The 21,239-nt window shown below is 36.3% G+C and overlaps 1 protein-coding gene across 1 annotated transcript in view; it reads right to left on the reverse strand.

The window, feature by feature from the left end:
• TBC1D22A (TBC1 domain family member 22A) overlaps positions 1-20,027 on the reverse strand; it is a 191,380-nt gene extending 171,353 nt beyond the window's left edge. Inside the window, exons 1-4 of the mRNA XM_009289079.1 lie at positions 19,984-20,027; positions 18,739-18,795; positions 16,202-16,542; positions 15,238-15,417 (exon numbers count right to left, since the gene is read on the reverse strand). Coding sequence (XP_009287354.1) covers positions 15,238-15,417; positions 16,202-16,542; positions 18,739-18,795; positions 19,984-20,027 — 622 coding nt within the window. The remainder of the gene's footprint in view (positions 1-15,237; positions 15,418-16,201; positions 16,543-18,738; positions 18,796-19,983) is intronic.
• Between the last annotated feature and the right edge of the window lie 1,212 nt (positions 20,028-21,239).

Here is a 21,239-nt window from a genome sequence, read left to right on the forward strand (position 1 = left end):
GAAGAAAGGCTGAGAGAGTTGGGGTTGTTCAGCCTAGAGAAGAGAAGGCTTTGGGGACACCTTCTTGCAGTCTATCAGTAGGCTGAAGGGGGCTTATAAAAAAGATGGCAGCAAACTTTTTAGCAGGGCCTGTTGCAACAGGACAAGGGGGAATGGCTTTAAACTAAAGGGGGGTAGATTTAGACTAGATCTAAGGAAGAAATTTTTGACACTGAGGGTGGTGAAACACTGGCACAGGTTGCCCAGAGAGGTGGTGGATGCCCCATCCTTGGAAACATTCAAGGTCAGGTTGGACGGGGCTCTGAGCAACCTGATTTAGTTGAAAACGTCCCTGCCCACAGCAGGGAGGTTGGACTAGATGACCTTTAGTGGTCCCTTCCAACCCAAACTATTCTATGATTTTATGATCTATTATTGTTCATAATTAAGGGAAAGGATGAATACAAAATCCAATTTACTTGATATTACTTCTTTGAGGGGAACATTCCTAGAGCATCTATCCAAATGCAACTATAATTGGGGAAAATAGAAGAATTTTTATTAACTACTGATTTCCTCTACATTGATTTCTATAATTGTTTACACAGAAGTAGGAATGCCTAATATTTTACACCAAAAGAAGGCTGAATTTTAGTTTTTCTTCCAAAGAAATGCTCATCTGAACCTCACAGCTTTGTTATCCCCTGTTTTCATTCACAACAGTGTCTTGGCCACGCTGATACCCCTTCACAATAGTTCTGAAGAAAAGACTTATATTATTAAAGTGCTGGGGGCTATTTTTTTATTTGGGGGTTTTGGTTTTGTTTTGCGGTTTGTTTGGTTTTGGGTTTTTTTAGTATTCACAGTATTTCTATACCCATGATGCCATGGACATGCCTTTTTTCCCAAATTAGCCCTTGGCTATTAGAGTGTTCTCGATTTTGTTTTTAATGAAGCCAAACAGGAAAGAATGAAATTATGGGCAAATAAAGAACAAATCTAAAGCTACCACCTTTCTGCTGTGTAGGGTACAAATAGACTCCAACCACACAGTAAGTTTATTGATTTTTATTGTATAGAATGTAGCAGTATAGAAGGACAGGTGTAAAGGTTTCAAATTTGGAAATTGCTGTCTTGTAAAAACCTATTTGACTATATATGTCTATCCTATAGTTTGCAACACTTTAAATCAAGGCATCGGAAGAAATCGATCCTCAACCAAGACTTTGAGAGTACCAAGGAAACGTACTTGCACTTATATTTGAAACTTGTCCTCTATTTAATATCTAATTAACCATTAAACTATGTCATTGGTTGAAATGTTACATTCTCCCTAGTCAAAACATAATTTCAATTTATTGTCATTATACTAACTCTTTCTCCTTGTAAATTTCCCAAGGAATTAGATGTCCTAGTTATGAGCTGGAGAACATGCTCCCCAGCACAGGATTTCTACAAAGGAGTTTTAATGCCACCTACAAATCAGACACACATTTTTAATCAAGATAGTACTGCAAAAATATCCTTGCTTCAATATAATTAACATTTTCTTAACATTCCAGAACAATTATTTTGAAAATGAGCAGTTGTAAAACATTCTTATCACAGACATGATCACTTGCTAAAAATGCGAGCACAGAATTAAGTTTAACCTACTGATTCAGAGCTGAAGTTAGCCAGATCCAAGAGCAGCATTTGTAAAACCTTCTCTATAAACCCTGTCCCAGATTGAAAGGATACTTTCTGAAGCAACGCTTTGAACCCCAATTGCTACTCTGTCTTCCAGTTGTCTTTTTTTTTTTTTTTTTTACATAATGCTGTGACCAATAAGTATCAAAATATTTATAAATCCCCATAGATTTTAGACCAAAAATATCTCCATTTGATAGCACTAGCCAACTGTCACTTCTGCTTAGGAGACAGCATTTATTTTTTGCAGAAACATTGTTGGGTTAGCATATCTTACTATGAAGGGATAATGTGGTATGTAAATGCTTCAAATTGTTACAATTCACTTAATTTTGGAAAAATTTGGTTTATCTGGTTTATTACAATACATTCAGTTATATGTTTCTTCTCTCTGCAGAAGTTTAAAGCAATTATTCTAAAAGAAATCTTAGGACAGTATCCTTTTACTGCAGTAGATTTAAAGATTCTTCATATTTCATAAATATTTCATGGGGCATTCTACAAAGAAAACATGCCATTAATTTACCAGCTTTCTAACCCCACAAGCTATTACTAGAGCTATTACCCATTACACCTAAAATACACGAGGGGAAACAACCAAGTCTGCAAGTATTTTTCTTGGAACTACAAGCTCATCATTCTATCAGTTACAAATAAATAAAAAGTAAGTCAAGAAATATTAAAGGAGTTCAAAATCTCTCTGTATGCATTATTCATTTTTGATACAGCTGTTATTTCACTGAGATTACTGTAAACGGCTACATGAAGTGATGGCCTGCATGAACTGCTCCACGATAGTTATGATAAACTACATTTACATGTTTTATGTTCCTATAACAAACTCCTTGGATAATTTAGCTATACAAAGCTGGAAGATTCTTGCAAGAGCATAGATTCACAGAACTGCAGCTCCCCCAACAGCATGTTACAACGCAGGCAGTACATATAGAAGATAGCTTTAATAGAGGGCTTGTTATTACTATGGCAACCACAGCAACTGGTTTCCAAAATGAATAATAGCTCTGTTAGGCACTTCATTAAATTTTTTTTCAAGCAAACACTGCCCTTAATCTTCTCAATGGAAGAGAGAGTTATTCTGAATGCGTGCAGAAAACAGAAAATAAAGTCCAATCCAATGTTGTAAATACAGAGTAAGACCCTTTTCAGGACCTTTGCTAGAAAAGAGCAGGAAAGTACACCTTGTCTGCTATTTCACGTAGAAAGTTGGAGAAGCAGAAGTAGATGAGGTTGGTCTTAGAAGATATGAGAAAGCAAGTGAACAGAAGATTAGGAAAACTAAGGCAAAAGGAAGATTAGTAAAACCATTAAGAAACAATTGCAACAAGTGAAGCCAATAGTGTAAATTATGAAATTAAGTAACAGAGAACAACTGTGCCAGCAGCAGATTTTAAGTGGCATAGTTTTTCATAGTTCTCCTGCAACATTCAATTTCTGTGCATCATCAACTGTTTTTGTTTTTACCTTAAAGCCATTCAGTATCTAAAACTTTCCAAGTAGAACTAAGGTATTCTCTCTCTATACAGAAATAGAGAAAATAGGAAATACCACTTACAGTACCAGTTAACAGAGACAATTTTCCCCACTTATTTAGAAATAACAGACAGTATTTATTTCTCCTGTTTGGGGAGAAGATGGAATTTTGCAGTCTGTTGACCAACCACAAGAAAAATCCTGTTTTTAAATGAACAGCCAAGTAATAGTCACTTACTTTTGGACAATATAGGCCAGGTTGGATGGGGCTTTGAGCATACTTTTGGACAATGTAGGCCAGGTTGGATGGGGCTTTGAGCAACCTGGTCTAGTAGAAGGTGTCCCTCCCATGGCAGGGGGGTTGGAACTAGATGACCTTTAAGGTCCCTTCCAACCCAAACCATTCTATGATTCTATGATTAATGTCAGCTGTGTTCCATCCCCTTACCTTTTTTTTTTCCAAAAAAATATTCATATGCATTTGGAACAAATAACTAAGGCATAAATTTACTTATAATAGAGCTTCGTGTTTTTAAGAAAAGACTCCTACAAAACAAACTAAATAAACAGACTTTAAAAAAACACTAATACAATTTCTACATTCAAAAATGCAATCTAACTGCCATTGGTCCTTCATAGTAAAACTATAGTACAAGAAAAGCACAACTAAAATAATCAGGATTAATAGATACATGTCTCGATTACTGAGCCACAAAATTCATGCAATTATTCACAAGAGCCAGTACTAGAGAGCTTCCCCCATTAACCAGAAAAACAAAACCAGTAAGTCTACCTACAACATATATTTATTTACCACATAAGAAAAGCAAAGACTTCCTTTCTTTTTATAATTTCCTTCAGTATCTTTGGCTTAGGAGAAAAGCTGCTGATAAACTCCATGATGTACAGAATAAAGAGGATCCTGATCAGGCAAAGAATTTCACATGGAATACACCTAACAAGCTACAGTTCTGCTCTCGGATCACTTCCTCCATATGCGTTCAAAGTTGAGCTTGGGAAAGTCAAATAAAAAAAGCACGCAATCTTGCAGAACGAATGAATTGGCCTGGTCATCCAAAATAGTTTACAGATTGCCTTTTAACTACTGAATTTGGCTCTTTCTGTTCATATTAACATCGTGAATTCTGTGCCACTTTCAGGCATCTAACAATGCCTGAAATACAGGCATTTACATACTAAATACATTTTAGTATTTCCTGCCTGTAAGGATAGCTAACGTCTGCCAATCAAACCGAAGCAAGAAGACTACTGGGACCATAGTGCATTCCACCTAAATGTTCCATGGATTTGGAAAGACAGGAAACAAGGCTGAATTTCAGTTTGTGGTCAAGAACTAAGGGAGGTGGAGAAGCTGAACTTAGCTCACAGTTCACAAAAAATGAAAAATCGCTAGTATGTACAATGAGAAATCTTTTTACTCTCATTTTAATTGTCAGCATTAACCAAGAACAAACACCTAGCTGTCAAAGAACCTCATCTATGCCTAAACTGAACATAGTATTTCCAACACAATCATTGGAGTAAAGACTCAATTATAACAGTAAGAGCTACAATTTCTTTAAACATTCAGGATAGGGTTTAAAAGCTTTTCCCTAATTTCCCACCTCTATTACATCAAATTCCTGTAAAAGGCTAGCCCATAACCTCTAATCCACATAAGGTTTTCTCAGTTAACTGCGAACACGCATTACATCTCCAGAGTAGATGTCCATTACTGCTAAAACACATGTGAGGGCATATCTAACCAATAATTAGTATCAGGAAGGCAGCATAGCACAAACATACACAGTGAAATGTGCTCCACTGTATTACTTTCCCAGGCAATAACTGCTTTATATATATATCTTCTAGTTCTGGACTTTCTTCTAAATATAAAAGCAAGATTCAAACTTCGGAAGTACATTTTCATAGAAACCATTTCTCATATTTAAGCTTTCTTACATGTAGTTCTCAAACATAAACCACTACAATGGTTCTACCTTTAATTTATACCAGCCTCTGTTTCAGCTTGAGCTGGCAAACATAACTATCTTAATAGGCATTAGGCTTTCATATTGAAAAAGCAGTGCACATAACAAAAAATTCCAAATGCAAGACTTGATTTCAAGAAAATGTATTTTTTTAAAGGAATTCTTCAGTTACATCTTGCAATTGGGAAAATTAATAACAACTCTGTCTTTCTAAATCTGAACTATTAAGTTATAATTTCAAAGGATGTTTCTTTAGAGCTATGTTTGAAGCGGACATACTTTATTGCGAAACAATCTCCAGTTATACCACAAAAAAAGTCAGATTATAATCTGTTTGCATGTGTGAAGAATGCTATCCTGAAAAGGAGACATATTTAACAGACTGTACTGATGTTTCAGAAAGTATTCACATAATCAGAGAAACTTACGAAAATTTCATACTATAATTTAGGTTCTGGTTCTTTTCACCATCAAAAGAAGCTGAAATCAGAGGGACAAAGTATCAGCCCATTTTCTGGAGATGACACAATTCCTACAATAAGGCAAAACATTTGCAGAAAGATTAATATGCCAATTTCCCAATGGATGCACGAATTCAAGTCGCTGCAAATGAAGTAACTAACTATGAATTAAGTTTCTATTTTTTTAACAGTGGAAGAGATGGTGGCAAGAAAACATACAGGATGAATTATACTTCCTTGAGTCTTGGTAAACTGACTTACAAGCAGGATGTGCCACTCATTATGACATGTAAATTGCTAATCTTGATGTTCGAAAGCTTCAGGGCCCATAGAAAGTTCAAAGTTCTCAATAGCCTTGTTGGTGACATTCGTAGTAACTTCCTCCCCTGCTGTCCCCAGGCGAGGCTGCTCCCTTGGAGAGCCTATGACTACCACAGGGAACACTGAACTTCTCACCCAAGCCTCTTTTACTATGATAATGCTGGTTGCACATAGTGTCTGTGTAAGTTCAGCTTCCATGACGCTATCACGAAAGAAAGGGAGACAGCACACCGAAGAAAAATAAATTTAAAAAAAACAAACAGAAAAACTGCAAGAATACTTCATGATATAATCCTTTCTTTCTCCCAGCTCACCCAGAGTAAAATATCCCTCTGAATCATATTGTTCACCACATGGCTCAGGCTTAAAGATGATTTTTGAACAGCTGATCACAAATCAATACAATAAGGGGTATATGATCTTCTAAAAACTCTGCTAAAACTATCCGACATGCAAAAAAACCCTTTTAATTAATGAATTTTGCAATTTTTAGTAGAATGCTGTCTAATTCTCATTCTTTTCAATGATTAATTAGTACTAACTACCAAGGTAATTTTGTGTGTACGCAGTAATTTGGATGATAATTTTGGAATTTCTTTTTTAAACAGTAATCCCTTAGCATCAACTGAAATTACAGTCCCACGGTAATGCTCTACATCCAAATCCATTTGGAAACAGAATTAGTTCAGAACATCTTGCTGAAAGGAACCTACTGCCATGAGTATAACATGGGAGTTTTAAAGACTATACTAAGAGCACATTTCTGAGTGGTGTTCAGATCAACAGTTTTAACCTAGAATGCTCTCTGTGGACTTCAGCACAAAAAGAAACAGTTTTACTCTCTGTGCTCTGCTGCTGCAATTGATATTAACAAAAATCAGATAAGAGCTCCTCAATTGATGGGCAAGTATTTCCTGGAAGAAGTCCAGAACCTTGGAACTAGGGCTCTTCTGTGCAGTCCACAATGTCCCATATCCATTCATTAATCAAGTCATACTTGAATACCAAAGCTCCTGACCAAAAATTAAAAAAAAAAAAAAAGGGCAAAGATTTAGGGTACAGGCTCCTTTTTCAGAACTGAGAAAAGGGGAAGATTATTTTGTTTGTTAATAGGATCTGCAGCTGTTCCATCTTAGTCTTTTTTTTTGCAATAAAAACTTAATTCAATGATAGGTGGTGTTTGGAACTTGGAACAGGAGTCTTTGCTCAAATCAAAATTAACAAATCCTTGCTAGAAGAAAACAATGCAATTTAGGGTACAGGCTCCTTTTTCAGAACTGAGAAAAGGGGAAGATTATTTTGTTTGTTAATAGGATCTGCAGCTGTTCCATCTTAGTCTTTTTTTTTGCAATAAAAACTTAATTCAATGATAGGTGGTGTTTGGAACTTGGAACAGGAGTCTTTGCTCAAATCAAAATTAACAAATCCTTGCTAGAAGAAAACAATGCAAATCTACATTTTTTTCTACTTGAAGGTATTGATTCCAACTACAGTTCTTCTGTAAGGCTTTTCATACAGCCCCCCACAACATTCTTGCCACTAAATTAGAGAGATGTGGGTTTGACGGATGGACTGTTAGACGGATAAGGAATTAGCTGGATGGCCACTTCCAAAGAGTTACAGTCAATGGCTCAATTCTGAGTGGAAACCAGTAACAAGTGGTGTCCCTCAGGGGTCCATACTGGGACCAGTATTATCTAATATCTTCATCAATGGCATAGAGAGTGGGATCGAGTGCACCCTCAGCAAGTTTGCAGATGACACCAAGCTGAGTGGTGCGGTCGACATGCCAGAGGGACGGGATGCCATCCAGAGTGACCTGGACAAGCTGGAGAAGTGGACCTGTGTGAACCTCGTGAGGTTCAACAAGGCCAAGTGCAAGGTCCTGCACCTGGGTCAGGGCAGTCCCCCCGTATCAATACAGGCTGGGGGATGAAGGGATTGAGAGCAGCCCTGCCGAGAAGGACTTGGGGGTCCTGGTGGATGAAAAGCTGGACATGAGCCGACAATGTGCGCTCGCAGCCCAGAAGGCCAATCGTATCCTGGGCTGCATCAAAAGAAGCGTGGCCAGCAGGTCGAGGGAGGGGATTCTGCCCCTCTACTCTGCTCTGGTGAGACCCCACCTGGAGTACTGTGTCCAGCTCTGGAGCCCTCAGCATAAGAAAGACACAGACCTGTTAGAGCGGGTCCAGAGGAGGGCCACAAAAATGATCAGAGGGATGGAACACCTCTCCTATGAAGAAAGGCTGAGAGAGTTGGGGTTGTTCAGCCTAGAGAAGAGAAGGTTCTGGGAAGCCTTTCAATACTTAAAGTGGGCTTATAAGAAAGATGGAGAGGCACATTTTACCAAAGCCTGTAACAACAGGACAAAGGGTAACAGTTTTAAACTGAAAGAGGATAGGCTTAGACTAGACATAAGGAAGAATTTTTTTATGATGTGGGTGGTGAGACACTGGAACAGGTCTCCCAGGGAAGTTACGGATGCCCCAACTCTGGAAGCATTCAAGGTCAGGTTGGATGGGATTTTGAGCAGCCTGATCTATTGAGAGATGTCAACTAGATGATCTTTGAAGGTCCCTTCCAACCCAAACCATTTTATGATACTAATTGTTGACCATTCACTTCCGGAAAATATTTCTTGGTTGAATAGTTTTCATCAAGTAAGTATAATCAAAACATAGATGTTTAATATGTCCCAAAGAATACCAGAACTGTGTAACAATGACATCATGCAGTTCAGTAGTAATCTCTCTTGGGACCAGACGAAGCTTACAATTCAAATTGCTTTAATCTATATGACACCAGACAACTGTAATCTGATACTGTATGTTCATGCTAAACAATGCTAAACTTAAAAACTAGTATTAGAGAGTCTGCATTAAATTGCAGTGAAGTTGGATACTGAAAAATGTTTTTTTGCTTTTCTATTACCACATGTTCTCATGTCTGGCTAAACAAAAAATAAATTTACACAATCCTTGGTCTTACTGTGACAGCAAAAGAAAGTATAACTGTAAAGCCCTTCACTACAATCAAGAACTGTTTAAATGTCAGGGCATCTAAAATTTTACAGCTGTGTGCATGACACACAAATGAGACTGATGCAGATACTTATTGATGTTTTCAGATCAATCAAATGAAAAAAGATATGACTAGCACAGTTCTAAACATTATAAGGCAGATGTATATGGCTTCTATATCTGCACCAATGTATCCTAAAGTGAAAACGATAAAGTTATTCTGATCTAACTAGGAAAAAGCAAATATCACATGGAGTAACAAAAATGAACCAATGTTCATTTTCAAGGAACATGGACTTCAATATGATTAGTGATTGCTCTATAATTTTTACACCCATGGCTAGAGAAAAATAAAGTAACTGAAAAAGCATAAGATAAAAATTACTCAAATTAAACTACAAGTGACATAATACAAAGGGGTTTTTATTCTGGTTTGTTTGCGTGGATAATCTTGAAGGTATAGTTGAAGGAAGAGAAGGAGTTACAATTACTGTCGCATTGAGTACCTTCAATATGACCCCGTACCATAACCAGTCTCTGATCATGGAATTCTTCTAACTTCCCGTGATTCATTTTTGACAGATACATTTTAAGAAAAGTTTGCTAGCTATATACCCAGCATCAACAGTATAGCAAATAACTACAACTTTGTTGTAAATTTTGCAACCTAAGTTTTCTTTCTAAATGAAATTTATAAAGTAAAATTAATTTCATTTCTAAAAACACCCCCTAGAATTCTATTATAATGCATAGAGGCAACCAGCTATTGTTATGAGATAATATGAGATTGGAGGAATTACACACTTGGTAATTCCTGTAATTTCTATAATAACACTTTGTACTTTTTTTTTCCTTTGAAAATGTAAATTCAGCAAAAAAAAAAATTCCTGTAACATACATGCTAACAACATTATCTGCCTTTCAGGAGTTACAGTCCCAAATTACTAAATTAATTATTTTAACTAGTATTCTGAATACTAGGGAGTAGGGGCATAAAAGAGCAACTGAAAAAAAACACAACACACTGAAAACCTGAGATCAGAGAAGGTACAGAAAACAGGAAAAATTGGAAGAAAAGCAAAAGTTTACTAAAGAAAACAATTTAAAGACTGGTCCAATACAGAGCAAACTAGTTAAAAATGTCAACACTTATGTAATGCAGTGACTACTATGTCAATCAAATACCTTAACAAAAGAAGATAAATACATCCTCCAGAAACAAACTATGCAAAATCCTCTCAAGATTGTTTCAAGAACCTATTATCACCTAGTTACAATGAAAACTAATATATTAATACCCTTAAATTGAAATATCCTACTAAAGCAGTAATCAGAATAAATGCTGTTTATTACCTGAAACCACAAGTTATGAGACCAAGCCATAGAAAATAAGATGACAAAATACTAGTCCTGCAAAAAGCAACTCCTATAAGGAATCATTTATGGATATTTAGCACTGATTTTTTTCAAAAGATTTTTAATTAAAAAAAAGATGTTCCAAAGCCTACCGACAGAGTACTGACTTTTTTTTTTTTTAATTAGGTTTGTTTATTAGCTGAAAAGGCAAGCATGTTTTGCAGATAACAAGGTAACTAGAACAGAACAGGAATCAGAGGACACCTTTTGGTGATAATAGTTTGAAAAGATAGATATGACTAATGGCATGTCACATGAAGCAGTGGTAGGACACATGTTGTTCACTTTATACTATGTATCAACAAACCGGAAGAAGAATAAGCACTAACATGATCAACTACAGACAATTCAAAACTGCAGGGGGCAATAAAATTCTAAGTGACATGGATGAACTAGGAGCATAGAGATAAATCGATGTGCAGTTCAGTGCAGATAAATTAATGAGGCTGGGAACAAAATTAATCAAGTTCATTTCAATTAATGGATTTTGTGAAGTTATTGAAACTTTTCAATAAGATCATTTTGACAAACAGTTTTAAAGGACATAACAGATTGCTGTTACAGACTGTATTTATGAACCATAAAAAGATAATTACTATGTTTAATCAGGTTTAATATACATCTAGAATGTATAAACAACTCTAAGCACAAATAGGAAAATCCTACTTTTCAAGTTGCTGCAACAATACAGATAACCACTGTGGTAGGGAAAAGAAGTCAGATCTCTTAAGTTTCCTTTCTAAATTTCATTTCCAGAGAACCACCCTAGATTTCTCTTATTATAGTACACAGAGCAACCAGCTATAACCAGCTATGAGATAATCTGAGATTACACCATTTGTAATTCCTGTAAAATTACAGAATTAATTTTTGTCATCAGATTAGTCAAAGGCTCAGCCATTCTTTATATGTTCTGTAAGACTTTACAATATTATCTACTACTTCTATAGCAAAGGACTGGCTAAGAGACAGCACCCCACTCAGCAGATTGTTGTGCTCTCTGCAAAGGTTTTCTTTTTAGATTTTTTTTAGAATGAGTAAGAGAAATAGATGAGTTTAAAAAAGTGCAAAGAAACGGAGCTTTTGAAGGTGAATATAGGATACAGCAATATGAGCAAGTTAAGATAGGAATGCTTTACCATTTTCATGGATGCTTTTACAGGGTCTTCTATTATTTTTACCAAGGTAGTATGCTAAAACTTCAATATGTTATTTTGTTCAACTTGGAATACATTGTGATTAAGCAGAAAGAAAAGTCACCTTGACATGTAGAACAACTTTACCTCTTAAGAAATTAGTTGTTTTGACTTTGTAAAATTTGATATACATGTGCCATGTTGTGTAACAGTAGCATTACAATATTATGAAGCTTTATTAAATCAAGAGAAAACAGTACACCAGGCTTACTGTTGGTTATTGTTTGATTTAAACAAACATGTTCCTGACATCCAATTACATAGTCATTAGCTATACGTGTGTAAAAAAAGCAGAAAATTAGTTGAGTTGAAGATAAAGAGGGAGTTAAGGAAGTGTTTTAATAAGCTATTCTTTAAATTGATATTACAAAACCCATCATACATCTGCTATGCTGAGGTTACAAGTATGAGATAACTTGTTTGTTGTTATAAGTCAGTCTGATTTTTATCAACATATTTTGTTTACATTGTGTTTGCACAGCAAACAGCTCCCTAAAACATTGTACAAGACTACTAAAAAACACAAGTCGAACAAATTTAATGGAATTAAATTTAAATCGGAAGCCAGATAGACATAACAGTACTGTCCCTCTTAAATATGTAAATGGTGATCTGTTGAAGGAATGAGAAATTCTGTCTCAGAGATACACTCTCTACACTGCTTTGTTAAAGTCCCTTCCCCTCCTCTTAAAGCAACCAAACGTTTGCAAAAGATTCTGCAAGCACAGAGCCCATCTTCATTCAGTAACCCAAGGTCCGTTACAAGGAAAGACAAGGCCTGAAATGAAGTAAATCTACATCAAATTGACTGCAAGGCAAGCATAAGCACAGGTTGATTGCACAAAACAGCTAGCATAAATTGTTCTCTCTGAATAAACCTGGCAAGCAGTACCAGGAGTGGGAGGCTATGCAGACACATAGGCCCTACAGCCTACTCTGCAGTTGTCTACTAAACACAGCTGTATTGGTACCTCCAGTCCCATCCTGCTTCCTGAATTTGCACCCAGTATACCTCAATATGATCTAGTTGACAGGGGTCAGTCCTCAAGTCCCTCTCCAACCAAAACTGCTTCTTACAACAGGCTCCTTCTACCAACCCACATTTCTTGCTGTAACATGGTTCAGCTTGTTTAGCAGCTTTCATTTTGCAATTTTAACTTTATGAGATTACCTCCCCATTCTTTGCATTATATTACTACTTGAAGGTATATTGTCAGGGCTCTTGAATACCTCTCTCCTGCAGCACAAATCATATATACATAGAAGTAACATTTCTATAGGAACTGTTTTGTTTTGGTTTTTTTCACATAGCTAACTACTCTTGACATCCAATTCACATTATACTTTCCCCATTTATATTAGAGGTAATAACAGCATAGCAATAGCAAATGCCAAATGGAAATAAGGCATGTTGTTTGCATCTGTTTATCATGCAAACAACAAAAATGCCTGCAGGACAGAGAAGTAAAGTGTGTTAGGAGGGCTTAAGGGAAGACTCAGAACAACTACAAGGGCAAATATAAATGACAAGAGTGAGTTTATTAGTTCAGCTCTACAAAACATTAGAAAATTAGTTAAGGGCACTTTTGAGCCATGGAAATAGGCTCATAAATAAGAGTTAAGTAACCTAAAAAAATTAATTCTTTTATATTCTGAGAATTCTGGGTTTGTTTTTTTTTTTCTTACTTCCTCTCCTAGTTTGTGTTCTCAGATTGTGCCTTGCTCTAATAACTATTCATTTGTGTAAGCGTCTGCTGGATAAAACTGTACACAGAAACTTTGAGAAAGGTTCTGTCATTATATATTTATGTAATATTTACCAGTGGATTCATATCCCAATTGCAGACTATATCTGGTATATTATTTTGCTCAGTGTATAGTTTGATGGGGTGGATAGAACCTACCTATTTCCACAACTTCACAATATCCAACCTATGGACCAAACCCAACTCCAAAATCTATTAGTGGACTTCAATGGCTAAAATAATCTTCACCTCCAAATTTATATACATAATCCATTGAGAGTTTTTTTGTGAAAGAACACACTCTTTCACAACCTTTAGTTGGCATACAAAACTAACATCGCATTTTACGCTGTCTTTATAGGATAATTATTATTCAAGTGTGACTGAAAGGATTTCAAGGTCATTTGTATTACTTTGTGTTCTTAGTCTATGTTGATTTCTCACGTTATGATAAGAGAAAAGCCTCGAGTTGAAAACGTGCATGACATTGTTTCAGTTCCACAGATTAACTTTTATATTGCTTTGAAAGGACTTGTCACACAATCTCTTTTAACAACATGCAAAACTATAATCAAGAAAACAAAGTCAACAGAAATACAAATACTAGGAGTGACTGCACTCCTAGTAAGAGTGGAAATTTTCTTTCACTCCCTTCCAAAATATTTTACTTTAATCCCTAAGTTTGATTTACTGGGAAAGTGTTCCCATCTAATTAGACAGCAAAAGTAAAATGGATAGGTTTAAATTAAACTTTGTCTTCCCTCTGACTTTGTAACCTTATGTAACAAAGATTTCAACAATTACAACATTCTTAAAAGTTACAAGTTTTCATGTCAGTCACAATCACATTGGTCATAACATCTGTTAGATCAAAGGGAGAAAAAATGATATTTATTTTATAAAAGCTTAAAAATGATATGTAGTTTAACACCTCAGAGTTTATTCACAGTTGCATTTTATAAGAATGTCCTATAACTCACTGAGGTGTAAAGTCTCATCTAGTTAGTATTGTTTCCATAGTTCTACTTTGCTAGCATCAATTTCACAATAAGACACAGCACAGAAAAAAAAAGCCACAACTTGGACCGTATTATACTGAAGAAGAAGTCTCATGACAACTACAGGGCAGGAAAGCATCAATTCAAGAACTGCAAACATGCAGTTTCTACTTCCTTCCCTAAGAGTTTCCTGCAGATACCTTCCAGAATGGTCTAACTCAAAGTCGATTTTGTTTATTAATTATTTTGACATAAACTCCTACTTCTAAGTGACCAGCCAAGTTCTCCAAATGCAGTGTACTATTTCTACTTGCTCCAGATTTTCACTTGCCATTTGATTCTGTGATACCCTTTCAGCACTTGTGTTTACTATTCAGCAGTTAAAATCCAGTGCACAAAGGGAACAGTCAAGTTATCTGACAATACATTTGTTTTCACATTAAAATGTTGTCAGCATTCACAGATGAGACACAGAACTACTGTATCAATCTGTGAACACGAAGAATGCTCACTGAGTAGACAAGCAGTAATACTTCCACGCCTCATCGTTTTTCACATTCATACGTCTAAGTGTGCAAATCATTCTTATACTGCATGCTGTTCCATTACGAGGCATTAACACTAAACACAGCTAATTATACTTTGTTTTTTCTCCAGAGATCAGTCCAGTAGGAAGAAATAATGTGAGAAAGAAAAGAACAAGAAGCCATCTAACACCCTATGTATTAGTAAGATGTATGCAAATTGCATATTACAAACATGAGTACTACAAGCATTCAATTACATTCTCTCTTTTACAAGATCAATTCTAAGTGTTGAAAGGATTAGATCCTAACCAAACCATCCGGCAGAACAGTATATCAAACAGAAAAATTTTATAGTTAAAGAATAATTTAGACATAAGTCATAGCTCCTATAAGAAATACTCACCGAGATCTGTATTGGGGCCAACAAGCAGCTGCTTAAATTTGTCTAATCGGGATGCTTCTCTTTCAGTTAATGCAGGAGTAACTGAGGTATTATAGTCTGCCATTCCACTCACCAAGGGAGGTGTGGAAGTTTGTGGAAGGGACTGTGATCTCTGCATGGAAGAATTTTCACTAGCATTATCTGAAGGGAAAAAGAAGTGTAACAGTTAGCCTCAACTAGTGAGAAGGCTACTAATAACTTGAATTTAATTTGTAAATTTAAAATAGAATTATGTTTTGGAGAAGTGTAAGCTCAAGTATAGCACAAGTTTGGACTTTAAATGACTTCGATTTAGCAGGAGGACCATTCCTCTTCCAAGCAGTATTCCACAATTAAAGCACATCAATTAGAGATCATACTAACAGCAAGGTTAATTGGTTTCTAAAATCTCTGTGCTACTGAAAGCTGTTTCTATCCCCCTCACCATTCTACAACAAAAAAAAAAAAAGACTGGGAAATCATTGCAATTGGTTACTTTAAACTTTATACATAAAAAACAGACCAGATCACATGAGGATGAACTTCCCACTCCACATGCATGGTTTTCTCCAGTTTTTCAATATACTTTATACAGTTGCATTTTAATAACAATTTTTCACAATAGTAGGAATACTATTAATTGCATACATCTTGGTGCAGTTAACCATTAAAATACATTCAATAGTGCAACTTCCTTCCAAAACTGAGGATGTATTAAGGCTGAAAACAAAAAAGTTTAATTATTCTTCCCTCACCCATGTATTTCTCACATACATGCTTTATGATTTAGTATGGCATGCATTATCTCCCTCAAATAAATCAATATTGATTAATAATATTATCCTGTGGTATTAAGAAGAGGTTGGGAAAGTGTTAATGTCCTAAAGGGCAATTATTATAGCTCTCCTCATTTGATTTTCAACATCTTTTTCATTTTTTAACATACCTGATGAACTTGATGTATGACCTTCACTGACTGATTTAACAAGCCTATTATCACCACATGCAATTGAAGTTAGCTCTGCAGATTCTAATTGTTTTTCTTCCTGTAGATGTTCTTCCTGAAATTTATGCTGTTCCTGTAACTTGCTGTGATTCTGAATTACTTTGTGAGCCGTTTCCATGACCACTTCTGTATTTAAGTTTTCAGCAGCTATTGCTAAGAGTTCATCATCATCATCCCCAAGATCCCAAGCATCACTTGTCTTACTTTCAAATTCTTGGAAGGTGCTGACTTTCTTTAGTTTCACTGGCGTTGTAGGTGGCTTTGAACCTGGTTTTATCAAGCTGTTCAAAAATAAACAATATTTAAAGAACTAGTAATGGAGTAAACAAAACACTATGGATAGGGCCAAAAAACAAAAGTCCATGCTTGACATTATATAGGTAGCAAATATTTATCTCCCTCCACTCATGTTACATCCACCCATGATAACATTCAGCTGGATATGTCTGAGAACAAGGGCAGGTAAAAACTGACTCTTCTTGGCTTTGAACAGAAGCTGAACAAATCCTTCCTTCCCTTGTCTTAAGAAAAGAGAAAAAAAAAACCACCAAAAAAAAGACCAACCCCAAAGTCAAATAAAATGAACACTACTGGAAAAGTTTATAAGATAGACAGGACACATCGCACTTCTCTTGCTTTGTGAACTTCTGCAGAGATTTTGGGCCTTTCAATGCAATTGGTGCATAACAACACAGGAACAGTAATCAGGTCATCAGGTCTACTCCTAAGTCATCATAAGCAATCGTGTAACACAATCACTGTCATAAACAAATCAAGTCTCACTTTAAAACTCATTAGATCTGTCATTCCTCCCCATTCAGGCACTCCAGCACAAATTTGCTTCAGAACTTTGCTCTTCTCATAGGCAGGATATTTCCTCTAGTTACTAGTCTAAGCGTACCCTGATCAGCTCCTAACCTTTTTTCCCCTCTGTCAACATGCAGTGTAAGAGAGATGAACCAAGTATCCCTCCCTAGCTTAGCACTTGTTCTCACTTACAGTAATGCAGAGCAACCACATCTCCCTTCAGATTTCAGCTAAATAAGGCATTAGGTTGAGAGAAGGTGGGGGGGGGGGTTTGAGAGCAGACTGGGAAAAAGTTACTCCCATTACCTTAATTGCCCTTTCTGACCATCCCTGTCTTTCAACCTGTGCTAGTTGAACTTTATTCTGTTAAGACAAGGCAGCCAGAATTGGAAATCAGAAAAAGTTCTCACAAAGTCTTCATACAATGTCAGTAATGTTTCTGTTATGCGTTACAGGGAATATCTTTCCTAACAGGTGCTACAACACTAACACTTTGCCCAAATTGTCATCACTTTCTAGAACAGCAAGGTCTTTCTCCTCTTCTGTCATCATTTCAAGCAATAAGCTTCTAGTTTTTGTAACTGGGTCTCTCTTTGTAACTCCACATTTTGAACAAATTCATCCCATTCCTTTTTCTTCAGTCCTCAAGGCCACACATTTCAACTGCCTTGAACTCTGTATCATCTGAAAATTAACTAGCACATATTTACTTCTTGTGCCATTTCAAACAAGCCCTTGAAAAAATCCACTAGAAGTATGACCTCTTTCCAAGCCAATACTTTTCCTTCTAACATTATTTTTTGTCCCTACTGCTTTGGGCCATTCATTTCATTGGTCATACAATTTTCCCAAAATTCTCACATACACCAATGTTTCAACAGCAATGCTGGCTTCAAAGCAGCTGTGAAATCTACCAACAAACCAGAAACAACTTTGTCCTTGACAAAGCTTAAAACAAACTGTCTTTCAAAAAAAAAAGACAATAAAGCAAAATAGAAAAAGCAGAAGCTGCCAGAATGCAGCATTTTGCTAAACAACTCAGCCATAAGGAGATGAAAGTCATTCACTTGCATTAGTTGTGGGTTATCAGCATGAAATTTATTTGGTTACTCATGTTGTTTAGCATAATGTTGACACTGTCACATACATTGTGTTCTGATATCCAATAATCATGATCTAAGGCACTAAACTCTTAAATCCCTGTAAAATCTATTCTACCTACCGTCTTCTCACTCACAAGCCGTGTCCACCTTTGCCTAAAATGATCTACACCACAACCCGACTCTTTTCTCTTATAGACAGACAAATAAAGGCAGTCCATCAACAGAAAGATGCATGCAGGAAAGCCACTTACACCTGAGTTGTAAGTTTCACCTGCTAAATTAAGATTAGTATTTACCATACAATTTCCAATTTATAAGGCACTGCAAACAGATAATAAAAGTTGGCAATCTATGTTAGTTAAGAACTGAATAGCTGATTTGTTGCTCCCAATATGGTAAGCACCAGGAAGTCACAAAAAAGAAGTCAGAATAGAGAATTCAAGATTATGACAAATATTGAAAAAGGAAGATTAACAATAAACTTTATAGCTAACAGGGAAGAAAGAGAGGAGAGAAGGCAGAGGAGATCCAAATTACTTGGAATATTTGAATATTAGGTTAACTTACGTTCCATGCAATAATGGATCAAAAGGCGGATGCTGAGCTCCATACACATGTTGAATACTAAAGGAAAAGACAGAGTTATCACAAAAATAATAAAACATTTTGGTTTTTTCTATGTATTAAATAGTCAATAATGAACAGAAATTAAATGTTCCAACAGTTTTCCATTTCAAAGAATCCCACATACCACTAGAAATAATGAAGCTGAAATTGAAGTGTATACTAAAAAGTAACTTAATAAAAATCATAGATTTGCCAAACAGGAGCTCTTTTTCAGGCCTAGGCTAACTTAGGCTGACTTATTTTTCTGATCAGGAATTAAAACAAGAAAAAAAAGTTAACTCCACAATGAGAATCTACACTGCTTTTAAATTATCTCTTTTCTGATTTATCATTTCTTCATTTATCTCTTAAAAAAAAATTCTCACAGAAACATCTGCAAAGATTGAATCTGCTATGTACCCTTGTCACCCAAAATCCAATCAGTCAATTCTTAACTGTTACTAAAGTACAAGGCTGATAAATTTAAAGAAAAATGCAAAAGATGGCATGTTAAAGAATAAAAGCCATGGGAATATTAAAAACAAATGCTTTGAAATAAATAAGCTTCCAAAGACAGATTTATTCACTAAAATCTCTAACATTACAAAACAGCATGTTACTGTGTGAATAATAAAACCCTCTACAAACTAAAAGTTCATTTCCTCCCAGTTTTCAGCTATAGAACCATTTTATTAGTGAAAAATCTCCACAGAAAACACATCAAGATTTACATGTGGCTTCATAATGGAAATTATTACTACAAAACTCTCTGATTGCAAGAGGGGCAAATCATATGCAACATTAACATCTACCTAAACCTGTACTAAAAACCACATAAAAGGAGACAAACGTGCCCTCCTGACAAATCAAAAATCAATCTCCAGACCATACATATAAATAAGTCTGACCTTAGTAAACCTGAGATGGAACCAAGCCAAAAAGACTGCAGTCACAACAAATTTTAAGAGAGGCTTGGAGTTATACTACAGGGGCAGTATTTACAGTAGTGAAATTAGCCCTAGAGATGACTGAGGGTGGTGGTTTATAAACTCTATCAATTTTCATGTGATTCCATGCAAATCAAAAAGTCAGTCCACCACCAGCCTTCCTACACGACTGTATGCCATACGCTCCACAGTCAAGTCTCCGTGCTCTCCTGCTCTAAGCTCACATGAGGGTCAGGTGTCACTTTCCATTTTGGCATACAGACAGAATCTGCCTTTTTCTTCAGACACTTTATGAATGACCATGATGGGAATCCACCCAAATATAAAGCAACAACAATCCTCTCCACATCATTTAAAAAAAAAAAAAACAAAAGAAAAAAAAAGTCAGAAGCACATTCTCCACAGTGTCCTCGGTTTTCCACGTGCCTGCAGTTGCCTGCAAATTAATTAACTGCAACTATTCATAGACCCTGTGTAATTAAGGCGGGTCAAAAGCATTTTACCCCCAAAGGACTCAGCAAAGTTGCAAAATAGGAAGTTCAGAGAGATATGAACAGTTGGACTGAAAGAGTTAGTTTGTAACTAGAGAAACACAACCACCACCCGTTAGTGCTTATGGGTAACTGAGAATGGAAGACGTTAAACAATGAGCAGGATTATTTTGCTGAATTCAGGTAAATGGTTTGAAGTATAGAGTTCTAGTTCTCTGAGAACTAATAATACACATCATTCTTACATAAAGAACATAAGAAACTGAATTACTCTGTGAGAACAGTTTAGGGATGAGAGCAGAGAATGTTATTGTTAAATAATCATCTGAACATGCGTTCCCAGCCTGACGTAATGGTCAAAAGAGTTAATGTGACTTTGGGGATGTATCCCCTGGAAGATTTTAAATGGGAGAATGTGTTTGTAGCTCTTTGCAATGATACAACGACTGGGTCTGCTATTCACGCTTCAGGAAGAAAGTTGAGAAATTGATGGTATTTTGAAATATCAAGCAGAAACTAAAATATGGCTATATGCCTGTGAAGTGCAGTTTCCTGCATAGTATTTCAAAATATCATAACTTGTATCAAGTCACAAAACTTCATAACTTGTATCATTGTTAAGAGCTACAAACACGTTCTCCCATTCAAAGTTTTCCAGGGAACACATCCCCAAAGCTACATTAACTCTTTTGACCATGACATCTGGCCGGGAACGCACGTTCAGATCGCTATTTAACAGCTTTTCTGGTACAGGTTATGACTAACGCTTACTGAGATCACCAGCGATCTTCCATCAGGTAACCGTAGGCGCCCAACACTGAAACACTCCGGGCACTGAGCTAACGAGAGAGAACCGAGGGAGGGACGGAGAGGCCCTACGCCAACCTCCCAGCCACCAGCAGTGACCGACCGGACACGCTCCCTGCGGAGGGCACCGGACGAGGATCCCTTGAACGCAGCGCAGGTTATGAGCTTACTGAGATCACCAGCGCAGCGGCCGGCGGGAACACGGTGCTGGGCTGGG

This window comes from Aptenodytes forsteri, unplaced genomic scaffold (genome assembly GCF_000699145.1).
Source record: "Aptenodytes forsteri isolate BGI_AS27 unplaced genomic scaffold, ASM69914v1 Scaffold137, whole genome shotgun sequence".
NCBI lineage: Eukaryota > Metazoa > Chordata > Aves > Sphenisciformes > Spheniscidae > Aptenodytes > Aptenodytes forsteri.